We start from the raw sequence: 18,284 nt of genomic DNA, 5'->3' as shown, positions 1-18,284 counted from the left end.
TCTACCCTAGATCCACTCAATTTCTTTCAGTCCCATCCGAAGTTTAAATTACTCCCGACTCGTCGGCAGTTTACCATGACGAGTTATATATCTGATGGAAGCTCGCAGAGATAATAACTGGCCGCGTCTCTTTATGTGAGGCAAAACGTGTGGTTTGTTCTTTTATAAATATAATACGCGTGTATACGTATTTAGTATATCGTAAAAAGCGCTCTCTCCATTTTCTATAAAGATCATAAATGCAATTTCACCGGCAAGAGACTCCGCTGTGCTCTTTTCGGTATTAAACAATTCAACCAACCATATGAATTGGCATATTTTTTCCGTGGGGCCTATTATTAATCAGCCCAGATTGAAGAAAAAATTGCTCGTTTGTTTGCTTCGTTAGATCACGGTTTACGGATCGCAATTACACGTTGCAAAATTCGCCTCGCTCGAATGAATGCAACGTCAACTGACGCAGCGGCCGATTTATGGTGAAGTCGAACCACTCGCCGGCGAGTTTACGGGGCGACAAACGCGATTAAGAAACGCACGAGTTTACATCGCAAAGCTTCAACTATTAACGGGACGTGAAGTTTTCCCGCATAAATTACGGAGTCGAATTACATAATTGCTACCGCTTTGTGTCAGGCTGGTGGATCAACTCGTAACGAGGCAGGACTTTAAATTGCCGCAGCGTGCAACAAAGTTAACGTTCCTCTCCCTCTCTCGCTTCTTCTTCTTCTTCCGCTTGCTCTTCCTCCCTCGTCTTGTGGGTCGCAGTAAAAATGTTCCGCTCTACGCGCGGTTTTCCATTACGCGCGACGATGTCCCTGCGCGAAATACTGTTTATGTACGTGTACTTACGACGACAAGATAAACAGGAGGATAATATAAGAGTGTGTCTCCAGACGCACGCTTTTCCTAGTTATATGAGCTCTCGAGTGAAGTCCGCGACGCACGTGTGAGATACCGGAACATCTGCAATATCGTTCGTCGCAATATTGCTCGCTGCATTAATATCTCGCGTACGCTCGCGAAATTCGAGTATCTCGAACGGAGGCGTTTATTCATTTGTAGCAGGTGGCATTTTTATACCGCATAGACGGCTATTCCATGATGAACATGCTTTGGATGGAAAAAAAAAAAATATCCGTCAACCGTATTTATCTTTCATTTGTATAGTAATACTTTTATATTCTTTACAACTTTAACGAGGGCTTTAAAATTATCTTGAAAATTAGATTATTTAGATAATTTTCAAGATAAATTTAAAGCCCATGTTAAAGTTGTATACGAATATGAAAGGATATGAAAGTATTACTATGTAATCTAATTTGAATAAAAATGTTTTTATAGAATAATAACGAATATTTTTAATTTCAGTCGCGCATACTATGTATACATGTACGATTTTCTTTTAAATATCGATAAGATCGTCTGTAATTTTTAGACACGTTCCGCAATAAAACCCTTAACAAATCTCTCTCTCTCTTTCCTTTCGGAATATTCCTCGCGCTGATATTCGAGTCCAAATTCCACTTGTGAATCGAGCAGGATTTTGATATCCGAATCTCAATTCGGCTTATAAGAATTGAGTAGAATTTTATTCTGACTCACACGCGTATCTAATTGCCGTGCGAACTCGGCGAGCAATACGTTATCGATAACTCGGCCATCGTTTAATTCAAACATTACTGGTTATCGAACTGCCGCAGCTTCACGACTTATCGGAAAAAAAGTTCTGCAACGTCATATGTAAAGTATTAGCATACATAATACTATTACTGACCTTCCCAACGTTCGTAGCTTTAACGTTTTAGCGCTCGTAGACCTCCTCCATACCGCGATGTATAGCAGATATTACCATCGTCCATCAACTGTTCGGCTCTTTCAAAAGCGGCATATTATCGTGCGCACAAAAGCCGCTTTACTCAGCCATCGTTGCGTATCGAAACGTGCAGTTTCGCAATTTATAACAAAAACTTTCCTATCAGCGTGTTGAACAATCCTTGCGCGCGGCAACCGCCGTGCAAAAGTGCGACGGCGCGCTTCGTCCGCCTGAATATCAGCAATCAACATTTAAACGCGATTTTTCGAGAGTTTGCTATTTGCAGTGCTGCATTCTGCAAGAGTATAAATAACAACCGAGCGTGTATCGTACGTTAGAAAAATCTAACGGACCATCCGAACGTCGCAGAAGCCAAAAAGATATAACTGCAGAAAACAGTTCAGTATTTCATTATCAAGAAATCAGAATTTCCCGAGTTAATATTTCAAAATTTTATATTAAGTCTTCCAATCAGTGGAGAAAACGGAAATAAGTTTCTATTTATAATAAATGTTCTTTCAATGCTACAAATGGGAGTTGAGGCTTCCAGAATCTAAAGCCGGTATTCATAGTCAGATTATCTTCGTAGCTAATGAAATGAGCCGTAGCATTTGAAAATGAATTTAAGACGGATCTTATATCCTACCTAAATTTTAATTCTACATTAAGTCTTCGAACGGAGAAAACAGCAATATCTTCCTGTTTATAGTATCAAAGGTAAAAGTATAGAAGACTTAATGTAGAACTAAATCAGACTTGATGTAGGACTAAAATTTCAACTCGGTTGACACTCACTCGAGGGACTTTTCAGACACTAAGCACTGATCGATGGCACATCCTTGCTCTTACAAGGTTCAGTTATCTAGCATCGAGAGCGTGTCATTATCATAACTCTACATTATGGAAATAAGAGATTTTATCGGATCTCCTCGCCGTCGGAATCGTCCATTTTCAAAATGCTTCAGTTTCATTACCAATATCCGTGCTCCGTGTTCTTGGGATATTACGCACATCCATCACACATCCCGAGCGGCGCTCTCGTCCACTCCCAAAGGACGATGATGCATCGTGTCTCTTATACAATTTCTTAAGTGGTTACGCACGGTCATATTTTCCGGACGGCCGGCAAGAAATGCTCCCGCGTTTCGCTGATGTATGACTAAATCTGACGTTTCCGCTGGCACGAAGCGCGGTCTTCAGTCCGCGGGGATCAGATGTGCGCCAGCACGTGGGAAAGAACAAACGTCGTAAAAACTTTCTTACGTTGCGCTAAAACAAGCCGACTCGAGGTGCTTAAAAGTCGATCGATCTCCGATGGCTTTGCGCATCCCTCAGAAAAATTATAGGATACCGATACTTTTAATCTTCGCGCCAACCTCAAAGGCAGACCGCTCCGTAACAGCCGCCGCGGCTGTGAATTAACGAAATGAGAGATTACTAATTAACCTTACTGAAATTAATTAATTACCTCGAGCGGTAAATCCGCTCTTTCCTCCTCTCTTTAGAAATATTTACCTCACTGCGCGTTTAATTTCTACTCTCTCGGAGTAGGCAACGATTTCGCTTATCTGAAAATTCGTCTAATTAGTGTAAATCCGCTCGTGATGTAATTAACGATGAAAACGGGGGGGGGGGAAATATTTTACACGTCGCCGGGATCGTAGCGAGAGAGGACGTCACGCATTGTGTCTTTATTCTCATTTCGCGAGTGTCTTCGGCGGCGGCCTCGAAGATGAGACGGGCGAAAGTTTAACCCGGGTCGTCTACCGATCGCGCTAACGCGAGTTTGAGCTCGACTCGCGCGGAAACTCCGCCGTTGTGCGGCCAAGTAACTCGTGGGAATTTGCAAACTAACTGATGGAAACCTCATTTCGCGGCCTTCGGGATAATGCTCGTAGCGTCGCGTTTCCCGCGGAGAGCTAACGGAGCCGAATGGATACCTACGTAAGAATGGTCCTAAATGACACTGCTTCTCTCCCGCTGCTTTCGGCGGATAAGACGTAAAAGCTGGAACTTTCCACACCGGAGCGGCAGTGGGAATCCACGCGGTGGAAAGGAGTTTTTCGTTCTCCCGCGACGGAAGGAAGGAAGGAGCAGGGAGGAGAGAATGGACGGGAATTTTTTACAAAGATTAGGAGCGCACCTGTGACTCGAAAATTGGTATGTCAGAAAGCGTGCGAAACCTCGCAGCGTGCGCCCACGCACCGCCGCGAGAATGACACGTTTATGTTTTCTTCATCCGCGCTGGAATTATTTAAACGAGAGGCACAGATGCCAGCGCGCAAATATACGTATTAATAAGGAGTACGTGCTCTGCTAGGTGAATTCGAAATCGACCGTCTAGAGTCCGCTTTAATAGATATCTGATATCCGCAATGGGGTTAAATCCCGATACTGGAATTTCATCCGCTGCTATGTAATAGCGGGTTTTAATCAAATTTTCGCAAAGTAAAATTCTTCTTCATAACCCGCATTAATATTAGTATATATAGGATAAAAGATCGGATGAGAATTGTCTTCCATCCCCTCCTTTCTTTCTCTCTCGACATTCTCGTGTGGTTAGGCATTATCGATTAAAAGCCCATAAAGACATAAGATTTGTGGCCGCTCGAGAAACGCTTACGCAGCAGGACGACGAACTTGCCCGGACTTGAAAGGTTGAAGACTTCTGGCGCAGCCGGAACTCTCCTCGGTTTCCGCCATTCCCTTCATTATCGAGTGGGATCGTTCGCTTGGCGATACTTCACACCGTAACATCATTAACGACGCAAGAAGCTCGCCGGCAGGACATGGCAGCTCTCTCAGTCGCCACCGTCGATCGTAACGGCGAGTAAATAATTCGTAGATACAAAGAGCTTTTTGGACTGACTGGTAAGTCGTTCTTGCGGAGATTACACGAAGATCGCGTTTGGCGCAAAACAATGGGAAAATTTACAATACCCTGACCGCTTCGGGAAACTTTGGCAGCCGTATCTCTCTCTCTCTCTCTCTTTCTCTCGCGGAGTGACGTGTCCGGAATAGGAAGAAGCGCAATAAAACTCGTCGTTGAACAAGTTTCTATCGTCCGTTCGTGGCTCGACGCGCTTCGCACGATTGCGTTTCTATGGAACTTGTAAGCACGTAAACGGCGTGCAGAGAAACTTCCAGGCTCGACGGATATTAAGACTATAGCGCGCGAATGAAATGTGTCAGCGCAGCGCTTAAGAACTCCGACGGCCAACGGAGAGACCGAGTTTCGTGTTTTCGGTCAAGCGTTTCGCGCAGACAGACAGATACGGTAAGGAGAAGAATTAACTCGAAAAAGGATAAAGAGCACATCCAGTCGTAAATCTCGGATTTTCAATTTTTACACGGAGATTTTTCTATCTAGAAGCGCTTTTCTCTTGTAATCGCTTATAAATACGGTGAAGTAAGAATCTAAGTTGTCATTATATTCCTTACGCGTTTCTATTTATTTCGCATGAAACGAGTAAGATAAATAAAGTAATCGAAGATAACACACTCCGCGGAATTTCGCAGAGAGATTAAAATTCGAGGGATCGCGAAGCCTCAAAACGTCCCGAGTAATCATATCAAAGAACGCGTTTACACAGTATCAATTATTACGCGACACGGTGCTGCTTGCGAGCACGGGCAAGCTACTCCCAATCATGAATATCGCATGCAGTCGTTCCTCCACAGAAAGAGAAGCTTTTTCCCTGCGTTCTTCGCGAGATTGGAAATTTATTGCGCAATTCCCCGCGCAACAGTACGACAATATATCCGACGAAATACCCGGCGGACCGCGACGCGTTATTCCGCTCGGTACGTTTGGTATCCGCGTCCCGTCGGGGCCTCTTCGCTTATTTCTATCCAGTCAGTCGTACGGCATGTGTCGCATGAGAAATAATATGGATGCGCAAAAGACAGAAGCTGAGGAAGACATAAGGGTATCTATAGCAATCGACGATCTCGCGAAATCCGTATTCACGTGCGATGCACGCGTATGCCCGAGTCGGAATTTTCCTCCTGCATTAAGTGTACTTGGTTCTACATTAAGTCTTCAGATGGAACAAAATTGAAATAACTTCCCATTTGTAAGATAGCAGCCCTCCCCGCTGGCAACGCCGCAAAATGGAAAATGGAAGCGAATATTTCGCATCGACACATCCGAGTGGAATTTTGTAACAATAAAACAACACATATTCACGGTATATTCACGCACCGAATAACGGAGATTGTAAACTCGAATTCTTTCCATTTAAATTACACCACGGAAATCCGGTTTCCGCGCGAACACGCGTCTCGTTCGCTCTTGGAGGACCCGCAGAGAATTAAATCGCGGGAAAGACCTGTATCTCCGCGACCAACGACGTAATTCGCTCGATCGGCGCCGCATAGTTTGTACGACCGCCGTTAAATTATTATCGTTAATTGTACATCAGACACATGCAAGGTAATCCCTGTTTAATGCGCGCGCCAAACAGAAAAACGTACTAAGCGCGCCCATAAACTGCATATCCGATTAAAGACTTTGAGTATGCGGTGTGACGGAAAGGTGAATTTTCGTGCAAGGAGAAGCTCATTAAAGCGAAATTAAGGGGCTATTTGCGTCTCGCATACTCGTTAGCGTTTGCTAACGACGAACGTGTGCGCGCGTGAAGCTGACGACGACCACGGGATGGGGAGAAAAAGCAACACGAAGTAATTGAGTGCGATCGTCATAACGGTGGAAATGGCTTCACGACAGCGCGACTCGAGCAGCTTTGCTCAAGGATTCATGATGTGGGAGGAAGAAAAATTTGAAAAAGCTAGGCGAGCAAAGTACAAGCGCATGGCGGCGACGAGGTATAACCGACTTTATCGGACGACGCGAGCTCCGTTGTACGCTCTCTCTCTCTCTCTTTCTCTCTCTCTCTCTCTCTCGGCCAAAACTTCGTTTAAGATAAGCATCCGGCCTGGACGTAGCGAACGCGTGGACTCTTCCCGACGACGTAGACAAGCGGAATAAATTACTTTCCTTATTCTCGAACGTAGTTTTCGCTCGAGTCCATCCGAGTGACCCTCTTTCAGTTTATCTTCGGGACCGGCTCTCGTCCGACGGCCAGTGAGTATCGATTATTTCTGCGTTCCGGTCGGGTTGCCCCGGCAAAAAGGGAACGATCGCCGTACTGTGCGCGGTATCGAGGAACGAAGCCGACAAAACATCCGCTAAGTAATTAATGTTACGGTAACAAAGCGGGCGCGAGAATTGGGGCTCGTCGAGCGCGCATACTTACAGCGGCTCCCGACTTCGCCTTTTAAATATCGCCGGTTAATGCGTCTCTAATCAATCACTTATAATAAATCGCACAAAGGGGAAAGGCTTACAAGAAAGATAAAGGGATAGGAAGGAAAACAAGCGTTATCCTGGGAATCACGCTCTCGTGATTTCTACAAATCGTCGTGAGACATTTACAGTAGGAAATAATTTTTCAATAAACCTACGTCGGCTCTCCTCTCTAACGCGAACTCCGATAGTATTTATTCGCTAATACATCGTTATACGGCGACTAATCGCGTCCACTATATAACCTCAACGTCAGCGTCGTTGGCACACGGGCGAATTGGCGCGTCGGCCAGTTGCAATTACTACTCGGCGGCCCCATTCCGCCGTATCGAGAGAGGTCAACCCGCGGTCGACCCAATTTTCTATTTCCACTTATATCACAGCCGCGAAGGTTGCGATCCAGAGACAGGCAGAAAATGCGGCGGACTATAAGCCGGTTAACGGCATAAGTAACTCATTAACGTCCAAGATGAAGGGACAATGAAATTCGCGTCTTCAGGGCTGCGCGAGTTAAGAGCGCACGCGCAGAATAAAGCCGCGTCGGTGCACGTCGTCGCATTATTGTCGTCCTGTGCTTGGACTCCCGGTGTGCTCTGACGTGAAATTAATCCGTGCACGGCCGCGAAGTGAAATTATTCTCCTCGTTTTATAGAGCGTTTCCGCATTCGCTCCTCAGCTTTGCCGCAGCGTGTGCTCTCTCGCGCTGCCAGGTAAAGTGGGATACACCGCAACGCGTTCGTCGGATGTGAAAGAGAAGGAAAGAGAGACGAGACTCGGCTGGGCGATCTATCCTGGACTGGAGCGCGGCGAGTAAGGATCGTATTTCGCACGTAGCACCTACGCCGTTTTGAGCACGTCACGAACTGATGCGCGCGGGAGAACGTCTCGGAATAAAAATTCGCGGTTGATAAGGTCGTAACGTAAGTATAACTCGACCTATCCGTTATATGTGCCGATTCGTGCATATATTTTCTCACGTGACAGAGAGAGAGAGAGAGATGTAAGCCACTGTCAACTCATACAGATTCATTAATTCCTCATTAACGAATTTTGCAAGATGACTTTTCTCTACGGTTTCATCCATTCTATCCCCACGGAAAATGATCGGGCACCCTGTATGTGTACATTTCCTCCACCAGCCTCGCCGATCACGAGCGGAGAACTTCCGTAATCGAATTGAATGTCTAAAATAGGGATCACACGTGACCGACTTGGGAATTAATTAAGTCTCACACACATTTCCCATGTTAGATAACGTTTCCGCGAAATCGTACGACATTTCGCCAGCTTGCTCTCGACGAGACGTGGATATAAATTGACGCGGTATATTTAAATTTCAACATCACTCGCGGGAGGACACGATTATACGAATTCAAGTCCGCTCTCGCTTTCTTTCTCTCTCGCTCAAAGCGAAAAGGTGAGAATACTTCCTCGCGCTTTTCTGAACCGCGGCAACGTGCGCGTTACACACCTTTTGTCTCAAATGCGCGCGCTTACCTTGCGAATACAGTTTCGCGCCCATCGGATAAAGACGTAAAGAAGAAGAAACGTCTTATTCAACCGTGAACTCGGGAGACGCTGCTCTCGTCCCGATATATATCTCCCGCGTCCAATGATCAGGCAGTTAGGACGACTCCGTCCTGCGTCGTCTTAGGGACTTGAAATTCGCGTCGCGTCTAAAACTTCAGGATAAGAACGAGTAAAAAGCCTCCTCCTTCTCAGCGGGGAGGACGATATTTATCTTGCTTCCGCGCGAGCCGGGCGCAGCTCCCTTAAAATTATAGGCGACGCGAGAAAATTTGTTCCCTCGCGCATCTGTACCGGTATTCCTGCGGCGACCCGGCACAGACTCGGGAATAAGCCGCTCGTCTCCTTTATTACTCCTGCCCCGCGCTCTTATCGCCTTAATTCCGAGCGCGGCGTTAAGGACACTCTTGTTTCTCACGTTTACGCGCAAACTTCGCGACTCCGTCTCCGCTCGAGAGAGGCCGATTTACGATCACGATATGTACCTCGCAGCGTACAACAATGTTGCGTGTCCATTACGGCCGGGTAAAAGTGCGGAAACTAGTATATCGCGTCTCCCGCGGCTTTTGCGCGAAAAGGACCGAGCGTTTGAATTTTAGGATCTTTCAATCCGGTCAACGAGTCGTAAATTACCGTTCTGCACCGTGGATCGTCGGAGAACGTCAAAACGGATTGATTTTTCATTCAGTGTGGGTCGTTACGCTGTAATCAAACGAAAACTCGAGTTTGATTGCGCAATTGGATCTCGCGGGATAATCTTGTCGAGGCTTCTGAAGATCGTCAAGTTCGAGAGAACAGCGGTACCGGTTACCGAGAAAATGAGAGAGAGAGAGAGAGAGAGGAGGGAGAAGAATGCAGCTATACGAAATTTAATGTAAAAAATGCAAGGGAATACATCAGTTTCTACTACGCCGAGGCGTCTTGGATAAATGAAGTCGGCAGCTTTTTTTCAAAGAGCATTTAATTAGCCGCTCGAGTGCGCTACGTGACGTTAGTCAAGGAGTATTTTCAAGGGTAGACATTCGTAGGGTAGATAGTCCGCTGGAACAACGGACGTAATATAACAAAGAGCGGAGTTTCCGCACGTTTTTCGTCTCACGGACGGCCGCTCGCAGAACAGACTGACGTCGTGACAAAGTATCGCACGGGGTATCGTCCCTTTTTGTAGCGCCGGTCCTAGAGAAATTCATCCAACTCAGCGCCAAAGGAGCCTCGCGAGGCTCGCCGAAAGAAAGACGCGGCCGTAACGCGCAGCTTTGCTGGAACTGACGCAGTGATTCTCCCTCGGGGCGATCTAAGAGTACGTAACAGCGAGGAGCTCGCTTATCTCCCTTCATCTCCGTGCATCCCGGAATCTCCCCTTCGAAGCCCGACTCCGTCTAGTTGGATTCTCGTCGACGAGATCCCGCCGACAGGCGAGGCAGAACGTCAACGGTATAATGAGGCGACGGTAAATTAATAACGGGTGATTGATCATTTTATGAGACATGCATGTAACGGATCGCAACACTGAAGACTCTTTCATGTCGAATAATTTCCGACCAGAGATGACAAATATTTATTCTTTGTGGAGTATTCGCGGAAGTAGTTGTTAAGCTGCCTGTTACAGGTGGAAACGCGAGTCATAATGGATAATGAAAAAATATATTCAGGGTGAGGTAATAAGTACTATCGCTTTGAGTTTCTTCGAAATATGAGAGCGGTAATATCAGCAATGTAGTGAGATATTTTTATCACATTCGGGAGTCTTTCCCAAGGCGCGTTGAAAGCGCATCGCGAGCAAAAACACCCTGACTACCAGCCACGGAGTATCTTCCCTGCAATGTATAACCAGGCTGTAATAAAGTATATAATCGATTCACGCAACTGTGCTTTATTGATTATCTGATTTCAATATACTACTGCCGCTGTGTCAACCGCCAATTGCATTCAACCGTCATGGAACGAGACCGAACGTAACGTTAGACATGTTTCGTCGCGTTCAAACGTATATCGACGTTCATAAATTACTTTCGACAAACGACACTAATAACAATACAAATTAACGACGTATTAAACTTCCTCAACTCGCGTATCGTTTTTACAAACAATATATAATTTATAATAATACCGAGATATATGTACACATATTTTAATATTTATATAGCACCTTACATTATGAATGCACCTCAACTGACGTATAAAACATTAATGAGAAAGGCAAGAATAAATAATATCCGCGTGTTTGTAATATTATGTCTATATATATTTTTCTTAATTTCGCTCAAAAGTAACATTTGTTATTTAGATAATTCAATAAAGTAATAGAAAAGAATTTCTTTTCAGTAAATAATAAACTTATGTAAGAGTTTTAATATCGCTGCTGAAAATCCGGTACTTTACGATACAACTACCTTAATGAAAATTTAGCGAGGACCACGGACGCGAAATTCTCGAAAATTTGCGCTTGAACCTTCTGTATTGCTTTCGCAAACGTTTGCGAAAATTTCTCACCACTGCTCGCCGAGCGATTCTTACGAGATGAGTGAGACAATAATTTAATGTTATTACCGTCGAGAAACCGCGGACACTCGCGCCGTCGCGAAGAATTGCGCCATCCATTTAGCGAGTTCGCGAAATTGACATGTCTTTGGCGTTTTGCATTTCCTTGATGAAAGGCAAATATTGGGGCGTCGCGTAACGGTCGAGGATATTGATTACCGAACACATCGAATTGCCGGGCATATTATATATAATATTTTTCATCAGCGCGCGTCCCTCCGTCGAGCCGGTCTGCGTCTCGATCGCGCGCACCTGATGAACGATCGCTTCCGCTGCGACGCCGGCAATATCCTAACGAGCGCGCCAATCCATTAAACTCTTATTTATTTGATCCGGTAAATATCGTACGTAACGATGTATCTTCATTACCAACAACGAGCGCGTTGCGCGCATAATAATATCGCGTATTTGCCATTACATTCGTTCACGTAACGACGGGGCAGATTCTGATAATATTTTCCCGTCGCGACACATGAAACCTCCAAAGATCGTATTGGCTTTTCATTTCGTGTGAAAAACAAGATATTTATCTCGGTACTCCCGAGATTTTATCCACATAGTCGCGATAATCTTTAAGAATTCTCGTGTAAAAGTGGTAAGATTCAGACAGTTGGTCCGTCAAACCATTTCCTTAGGTGGTATTATTTTAGCTGCAATATTCATGGAAATATTATCTATATGTTTGTAAAGTTAGAAAACGGTTGATCAATTGGTAGCTATTAATATAGAAACATCGTGTAAAAAGATCAGAATTTTTTATCATTTTGTTTTGAAAATATAGCCATAGGAAATTTACAATTTATACTATAATACATCTGCGATATACATAATTAAAATATTTATATATCCCTTTCTATTATGTACGCATCTACATTAGCTAAATTAACGTATATAAATAAAGCATAATAAGGAAAATAAAAAATAAATAATATATTTATATAATATTATAATATTACGTATATATTTACTTTAATTTCGCTCAAAATTAATATTTATTATTTAAATAGTCGAATAAAGTTATAGGAAAGTATTTTTTCAGTAAATAACGAACTTATGAAGAGACCTCTTTGTCGCCAGTGAAAATCCGGCATCACTACTTCAACTACTATCGCGATCGTTGCCGCTTTTTGCGCGAATAAAAATTCCAACAGACTCGCTGTCGTGCGTTTCGCAGTGATGTCTCTCGATCTCTCGCAGCATTCCGCGGAAAGGAAAGTTGACTATCGCACGCGAGCCATCTCAAAAGTTATCTGGTGCGGCGGTGACGACGACGGTCGGCTAAAGTGCGGCGAGAAGTGGTTTTCTCACAAGGAAGGGAAAAAAGAGCGAGAGAGGAAGACGTTTGCTCGTCTTACGTTAGGCTGTTCGATTCTCTTGCGAAAGCGGGAAAGCGGGTATTACATTCGAGAGGGGAAGCTCGAGCAAACGCCGGAGCCGTCTTTCTTTTTCTTTTTTGCAATGCGACGTATCGATTCCTTATCGTTGACAAAGTTTGCAGCCCCGTTACCGCACGAAACGATTGTCTGCAATCGGTTACAGACCGAGTTACACTTCTTTTATAAACCGTCGGGGGAACTTGATATCGCGGGCGATCACATAAATCATCGATTTGGATGGATATTACCGTGTCGACGCGTAAGTAATACCGGTCTTTTTTTTTGGCTCTCTGTATAGATTTATTTTCATGATACCGCGTGGATATCTGTGCCGCATTAATGAGGACGAAATAAATTGCACGTTTGAAAAATGACGCAGCGGTGCATCGAATTCGAGGCGCACTGTGTATCGATAAAAATTCGCGATATTTTGGAAGCGGGGCCGCATAGCCTTGGCAAAATTTGCAAAATAATCCCGCGCGTTCGGTACGTAATATTGCGAGATATATCAGCATTTTATCAGCAGAGAACGCACATCCGATTGGCGCGAAACGAATTTTACATATTCAAAACATGCGAGCCGCGCCGAATCGATCAGCGAATTATTCCGTGCGTATACACGTATAATGCACATTAACCCTTGCTATTGGATGGACGTCTACCTCGGGTTATGCACTAACCCGGCATAATTACCGTAACATCTATACCTATCAATCGAAAATGTGCCTAGCTTAGAACCGACATCATAACTAATTTACAGTGACAATCATTACAATTGCATAGTAATGATAACATTAACAGCAAATAATGACAAATTAACAATTATTGTATTAATAGCCTTCGTGCGTTAACAATATGTTTCGTCGGAAGATGCGAACGTTGCGTTCAACATTAATGTTATCACTCGTACCTGCCTCGATGTGAAATTGCTTCACATCGTTACTTCTGCTCTCATATTCATCGATTAATAATATTAAACAGAAGCGGGTCGATCGGCTGGAATTCGCGCTCGCCTTGTAGAAAACTTCAACTTTTTAGCGATAATTGAGCAACAAGTAAAAACATTCGAACTTTCGTTCCACTAACTTGAAAGCACGTGCCTTCGAAAGCGTTAAATAGGCCGCACCGCTCCAATACGGCACGACACCGACTAACCAGAGGTCCGTGTCGGTGCAGGTCACACAGAGAGCCCCGGTCCTCGGGGTAGTCTCGCGCGTGAGAGCCGATGCTGCAGGGCAACTCGATGAAATCACACGAGGTAAGCCCTTAGGAAGCTAAAAGGTGACAAAATGCGAGTAACCGGCGCTGAGACGCCGAAATGATGTCGCAGGTATTTCGAGGCGCTTCACGGCTGTCCCGCCCGGTAACATCGTAAAGCCACCAAAGGCGCAGAGTGTATTGCGCGAAATACGTGACGCCTATTACCGTAGTAAACTGCCGCTACAGGGAAACCGCGCTCCACCTTTGGAATTTATCATTTCTCCAACGTTTTTTCGCAAATCGTTCCCGACCGATCGAGATTAATTGATCTAGCAAACAGCCGCAACTAACGTTATCGGAGCTCTCGCCATTTTCGCTGCGACATGATCCTCCCATTTCCCGGGAAATCTTTCCTTTTGCATTGCCAGTTTACCGACCCGAAATTGTCCGCGCTCGCCCATCTGAGAGAGTGAACGCTATAATTCGGCAAATATTCGCGAGACGCCCGAAGTATAATCGCCGCGTCTCCCTTTCTCAGAGTCGTCGTTCGATAAACTCGCGGACGCGGAAAGAGACGCAATCGTCGAGGGGGGCGGGCGTTGTGAAATTCACAGGACGATACGGCTGCGAGAGCAGCGTAGCATAAAGGGCACTTTCGCTAAATTATGCATAGAGCATGAAAAATTCCCACGGCGAGCCTGGCTCCGACTTCCACCGGCTGCATAAGGAGATTCGCATTATCGTGCATGTTGAATGACGGGAAGCGAGAGGGAGCCCGAAGGACGGCCGAGAGGCCGGAGAGCAGCCGGCGCGGTATGAAATTTTTATCAGCAGTACACGGCGAAAAGCATGTCCGGAATCGGAACCCGCTCGGTCCCCGAAGAGCATCAGAGCGGGAGCGGGCGAATGTCCGAGTTGGATATTACATTGTGACATTCGTCCCTCGTGTGCCGACAGATATCTATTAACTAATCTCCGACACACCACTGAGCTGACTCGTCCGCTATATTCGCATTCTCGAAGCGCCAGTTTTTAACTTGGCCTTTCTTCCTCCCCTCCGTCACGAAATTGCAATTCTAACCCGAGTAAAAACATTTGAAACTAGTTACTTCCTACCGGGCGACAACTACCAAAACAGTAAACGTTGTATCCGGTTATACACGCGGACTTTTTTCGAACAACGTCGCAGAGCGTGCTATTTTCTTTATATATAGATATATCATTGTTGAAACGCGCACGCATATGCATAACGTTTTGCTCTGTATCCGGTTTTTCGCCACGCAGCTCGAATCGGAAAAGCGAATAACGCAATATAAAAGGACGACGAAGTGAGTAAGATGACGATATTTTTAAGCAAACAACGAGTCGGTTCCCAATTCATTAGATTATCACTTTTAATAATTAATCGGTTGTAATTGATTATAATTTTTATTTACCGCTGTTTGTGCGCTTTACCTCAGGCAAACTGCTATTTACGAAGAGACCGTTCTTGCTTGTCCGTTTCAGACCGATGTTGAAGCAGATCAAGAACTCCGCAGAGTCGCACATCGTGCTGGACTGCTCCACCGAGAGGATCTACGACGTGTTGAAGCAGGCGCAGCAGATCGGAATGATGAGCGACTATCACAGCTACCTTATCACCTCTCTGGTGGGTACCCAGATTAAACGCGATTAACGATCGACTTCCCGTTCGTCACCGGGCGCGCTACGAGGTAATCCCGGTAGCCGCGAAATTGCACATCGCGCCTGTAAGACTAATTCTCGCGATCTTCATCGCGACACCTGCGGCCCGTCGGCGAGCTTCCCTCCCCGTCGAACGCCGAAAGACTCGACCGATAACTTCGCCGTCGGAATATTCGAGCACCCCTCGTAAATTACCGTTAAGAAGAGCGAGGAAATCGATTACCGTGCGAACGGCGGCGCTGGCCAGAGATTGCTTTCCGTTGTCTCCGTTGCCCGTCGTGATTGAGGATTGCAACTGAACGCGGAAACTGTTCGATGTAGCGTTAAATGGCGGCGTACTTCGGCATTATTTCTGCGACGGCTGCCCTTTGCCTGGCGCAAACATCGGAAATAAATTGTTACGTAGAGAAATCGATTCGGGCGAGCGTATCTTTAGGGTTGTATCGCCCCTTAAGTCAAGATAATGAAAAAATTGATCAACATTGCATTTAAAAGTGACACTGAAAATTTGACAGTAATTCAGAGCCTGAATCAAAAGTTACTCCACTTTAAAGAAGGTTATGAAACGAGTTTGGTGAGAATTCGATGAAACTCGCGCTGTGTTGAAATATGATCTAAATTATCGCTCTTGCAATTAGAAAAAGTTTGATCGTTCGAAAGATATTTGTAATGAAAATCTTTTCACTTACACAGATTAATTAATTTTCCATCAACAATTGCGAAGTTTGCAAAATAAATTTACTGTTCAGTACGATCCTTTCTATCTGCACACCAAGCGTTGCGTCAAGAATTGCCGGACGTGCTTTAAATCTATTTCAAATTCATTTCAAATTAACGTTTATTATTTAGGTAATGAAATAAATATATCGGAATGAAAATTTTGCTTGATAAATACTAAGTTAATGAGTGATGCGCCACTGAAAATAATGGACGCCCGTTATATCTTTAACGGAGATTTTTTTGAGAATTATCATTCGCCTTGCCCAAATCGGTCTCGTCGTAGACATAACGAAATAATTACCACGCGAGTGAAAACGAAGCGCGCCACCCCCGAGGAGTTTATTCGCCCGAGCAAAAAGCGGAGACGCCGGGTTCGTTACAGTTAAAATTGGAAGCTGTCTCAGGATAATTAGTAATTTACAGTCGCCTCGGCGACGCGAGCGGAAGCTGGATGGCGTCGTGTCGGACGAAACGCCACGACGAGCCGTCGCCGAGGACGACGTCCGCGGCAGTAAGCGATAAAAAATAAATAGGGCTTTAAACGGACACGCTATATAACCGCGAGCGGCGCAATTTATCTTGACGCCCCCTCTACCAGATTTCAATTTAGATCCATTAAAATGTAAATCAGCGAGGGTATTTGTTCAGGCGCGGCGAGAGAATCGAGATACGCTTTCTTCCGCCTCCTTTCCGTTGACTCTACCGACGAGACGGTTGTTTCACGTGGACAACGTAGACCGGCAATGATGACAAATCGCGTCGGTCGTCTCATTTTGCTCCTTCAAACTTCGCGTGCGAAACGTGATAGAAAAATAACTAAGTAAGATCCTTTTCAAGATAATTAGTTCGTTAAACAGAGCAATCAGACAGCGGGGAATTCGTTGCTACTACCGGCGGTCTCGACTGAACTCGAATTGTTTCATTTCGCCGACGTTCCGACTTCGTCGCGCGTCCATCCCAATCTCACGTTTGTCGTAAATAACTCGAGGAAGATCGATGAAGTCTCTTGTAGATCTATTCATTATTTACGTCCATTTCGCAGTCGCGTGCATGACAAAAATCGCGTCGTGTTAACCGACGCACGTTATCAAGCTGCTATTAACCTTTACAGGGCGGTTTTGCGGATGACTTTTACAATTTTTGAACTGAAATATTTTCATATACATTACAGGGTATGCTTTAGTAAAAAAAAGCATGACACCTCCGTTGCGCCGCTATAGTGACTTCCCGGATTTGTACGGACACTATTTCTTCAAATTAATTTTTTTCTCATTTAATCGTACGGAAATCTTTTTATATCATGTATGAAGAAACACATTGAGAAAAATTTCCATCGGATAAACCGATTAAATGATACATCCGATTGTTATTTTTATTGTCTTATTGTCAAGTAATGAATACCTTTACCGATGATACCTAAATGGAAAATAAGTCGCTCTTTGTATATCTCCGTTGTAATTTTCGAATAAAAGGTATGATTTGTTCGGATGAAATAACGAAATGATCGGATATTGCGTTTGATCGAATATACCCATTCGTTACTTTTTATTAGATTATCCGATCAGATATGATCGAATATTTTTCTCAGTGGACAAATTTAATATGCATAATATTTCGCAATATGTCAATAATGTAATGTTTTTGACGGTAAAACGAAGAACGCTGTTGTGCACGTACATTGGCTCGCCATATCGTCAGATACTCTGTATGTGATAATAAGAAGAAAGTCAAAATATAAAATAAAATGTCTCTTATTATTTGCATAAAGTATGTTTTATTAATAAATTTGACATATATTTGAACGAGAAATAAATATATTTATGCATTTATTTTTCTTCCCACGTTTTTAATTTATTTTCTATTTTTTATCTTTTAGATCTTTTTATTTTTTACGTCACGTTATGAAATTTATACATTATAAAGAAGTGAGCATTAGGAAGATCAGTCCAACTGCGAATCTTAACAGCGGGTCTCTTATATTTTCTTTTTATATCTCATTCCAAAGAAATTATTAACATTACATTGTTTTTGTGTGGAACTATTATTGTGGTGTACTATTTTTTGTGGAAAAGTCGATAATAATAATAATATTAGTAATAGTATTAGTTGTGTTTCA

The 18,284-nt window shown here is 44.2% G+C and overlaps 1 protein-coding gene across 5 annotated transcripts in view; it reads left to right on the top strand.

The window, feature by feature from the left end:
• Window positions 1-18,284, top strand: part of LOC106747061 (glutamate receptor ionotropic, kainate 2) — a 136,981-nt gene that overhangs the window by 82,669 nt on the left and 36,028 nt on the right. For all 5 annotated transcript variants that reach the window (XM_014624323.1, XM_014624319.1, XM_014624321.1 and 2 more), the window contains one exon: window positions 15,272-15,413. In XM_014624323.1, coding sequence (XP_014479809.1) covers window positions 15,272-15,413 — 142 coding nt within the window. The remainder of the gene's footprint in view (window positions 1-15,271; window positions 15,414-18,284) is intronic.

This window comes from Dinoponera quadriceps, unplaced genomic scaffold (genome assembly GCF_001313825.1).
Source record: "Dinoponera quadriceps isolate SergipeBrazil2010 unplaced genomic scaffold, ASM131382v1 scaffold2110, whole genome shotgun sequence".
Lineage (NCBI taxonomy): Eukaryota > Metazoa > Arthropoda > Insecta > Hymenoptera > Formicidae > Dinoponera > Dinoponera quadriceps.
Note: the sequence above shows the minus strand (reverse complement) of the source record. Positions and strands in the feature narration are given on the sequence as shown.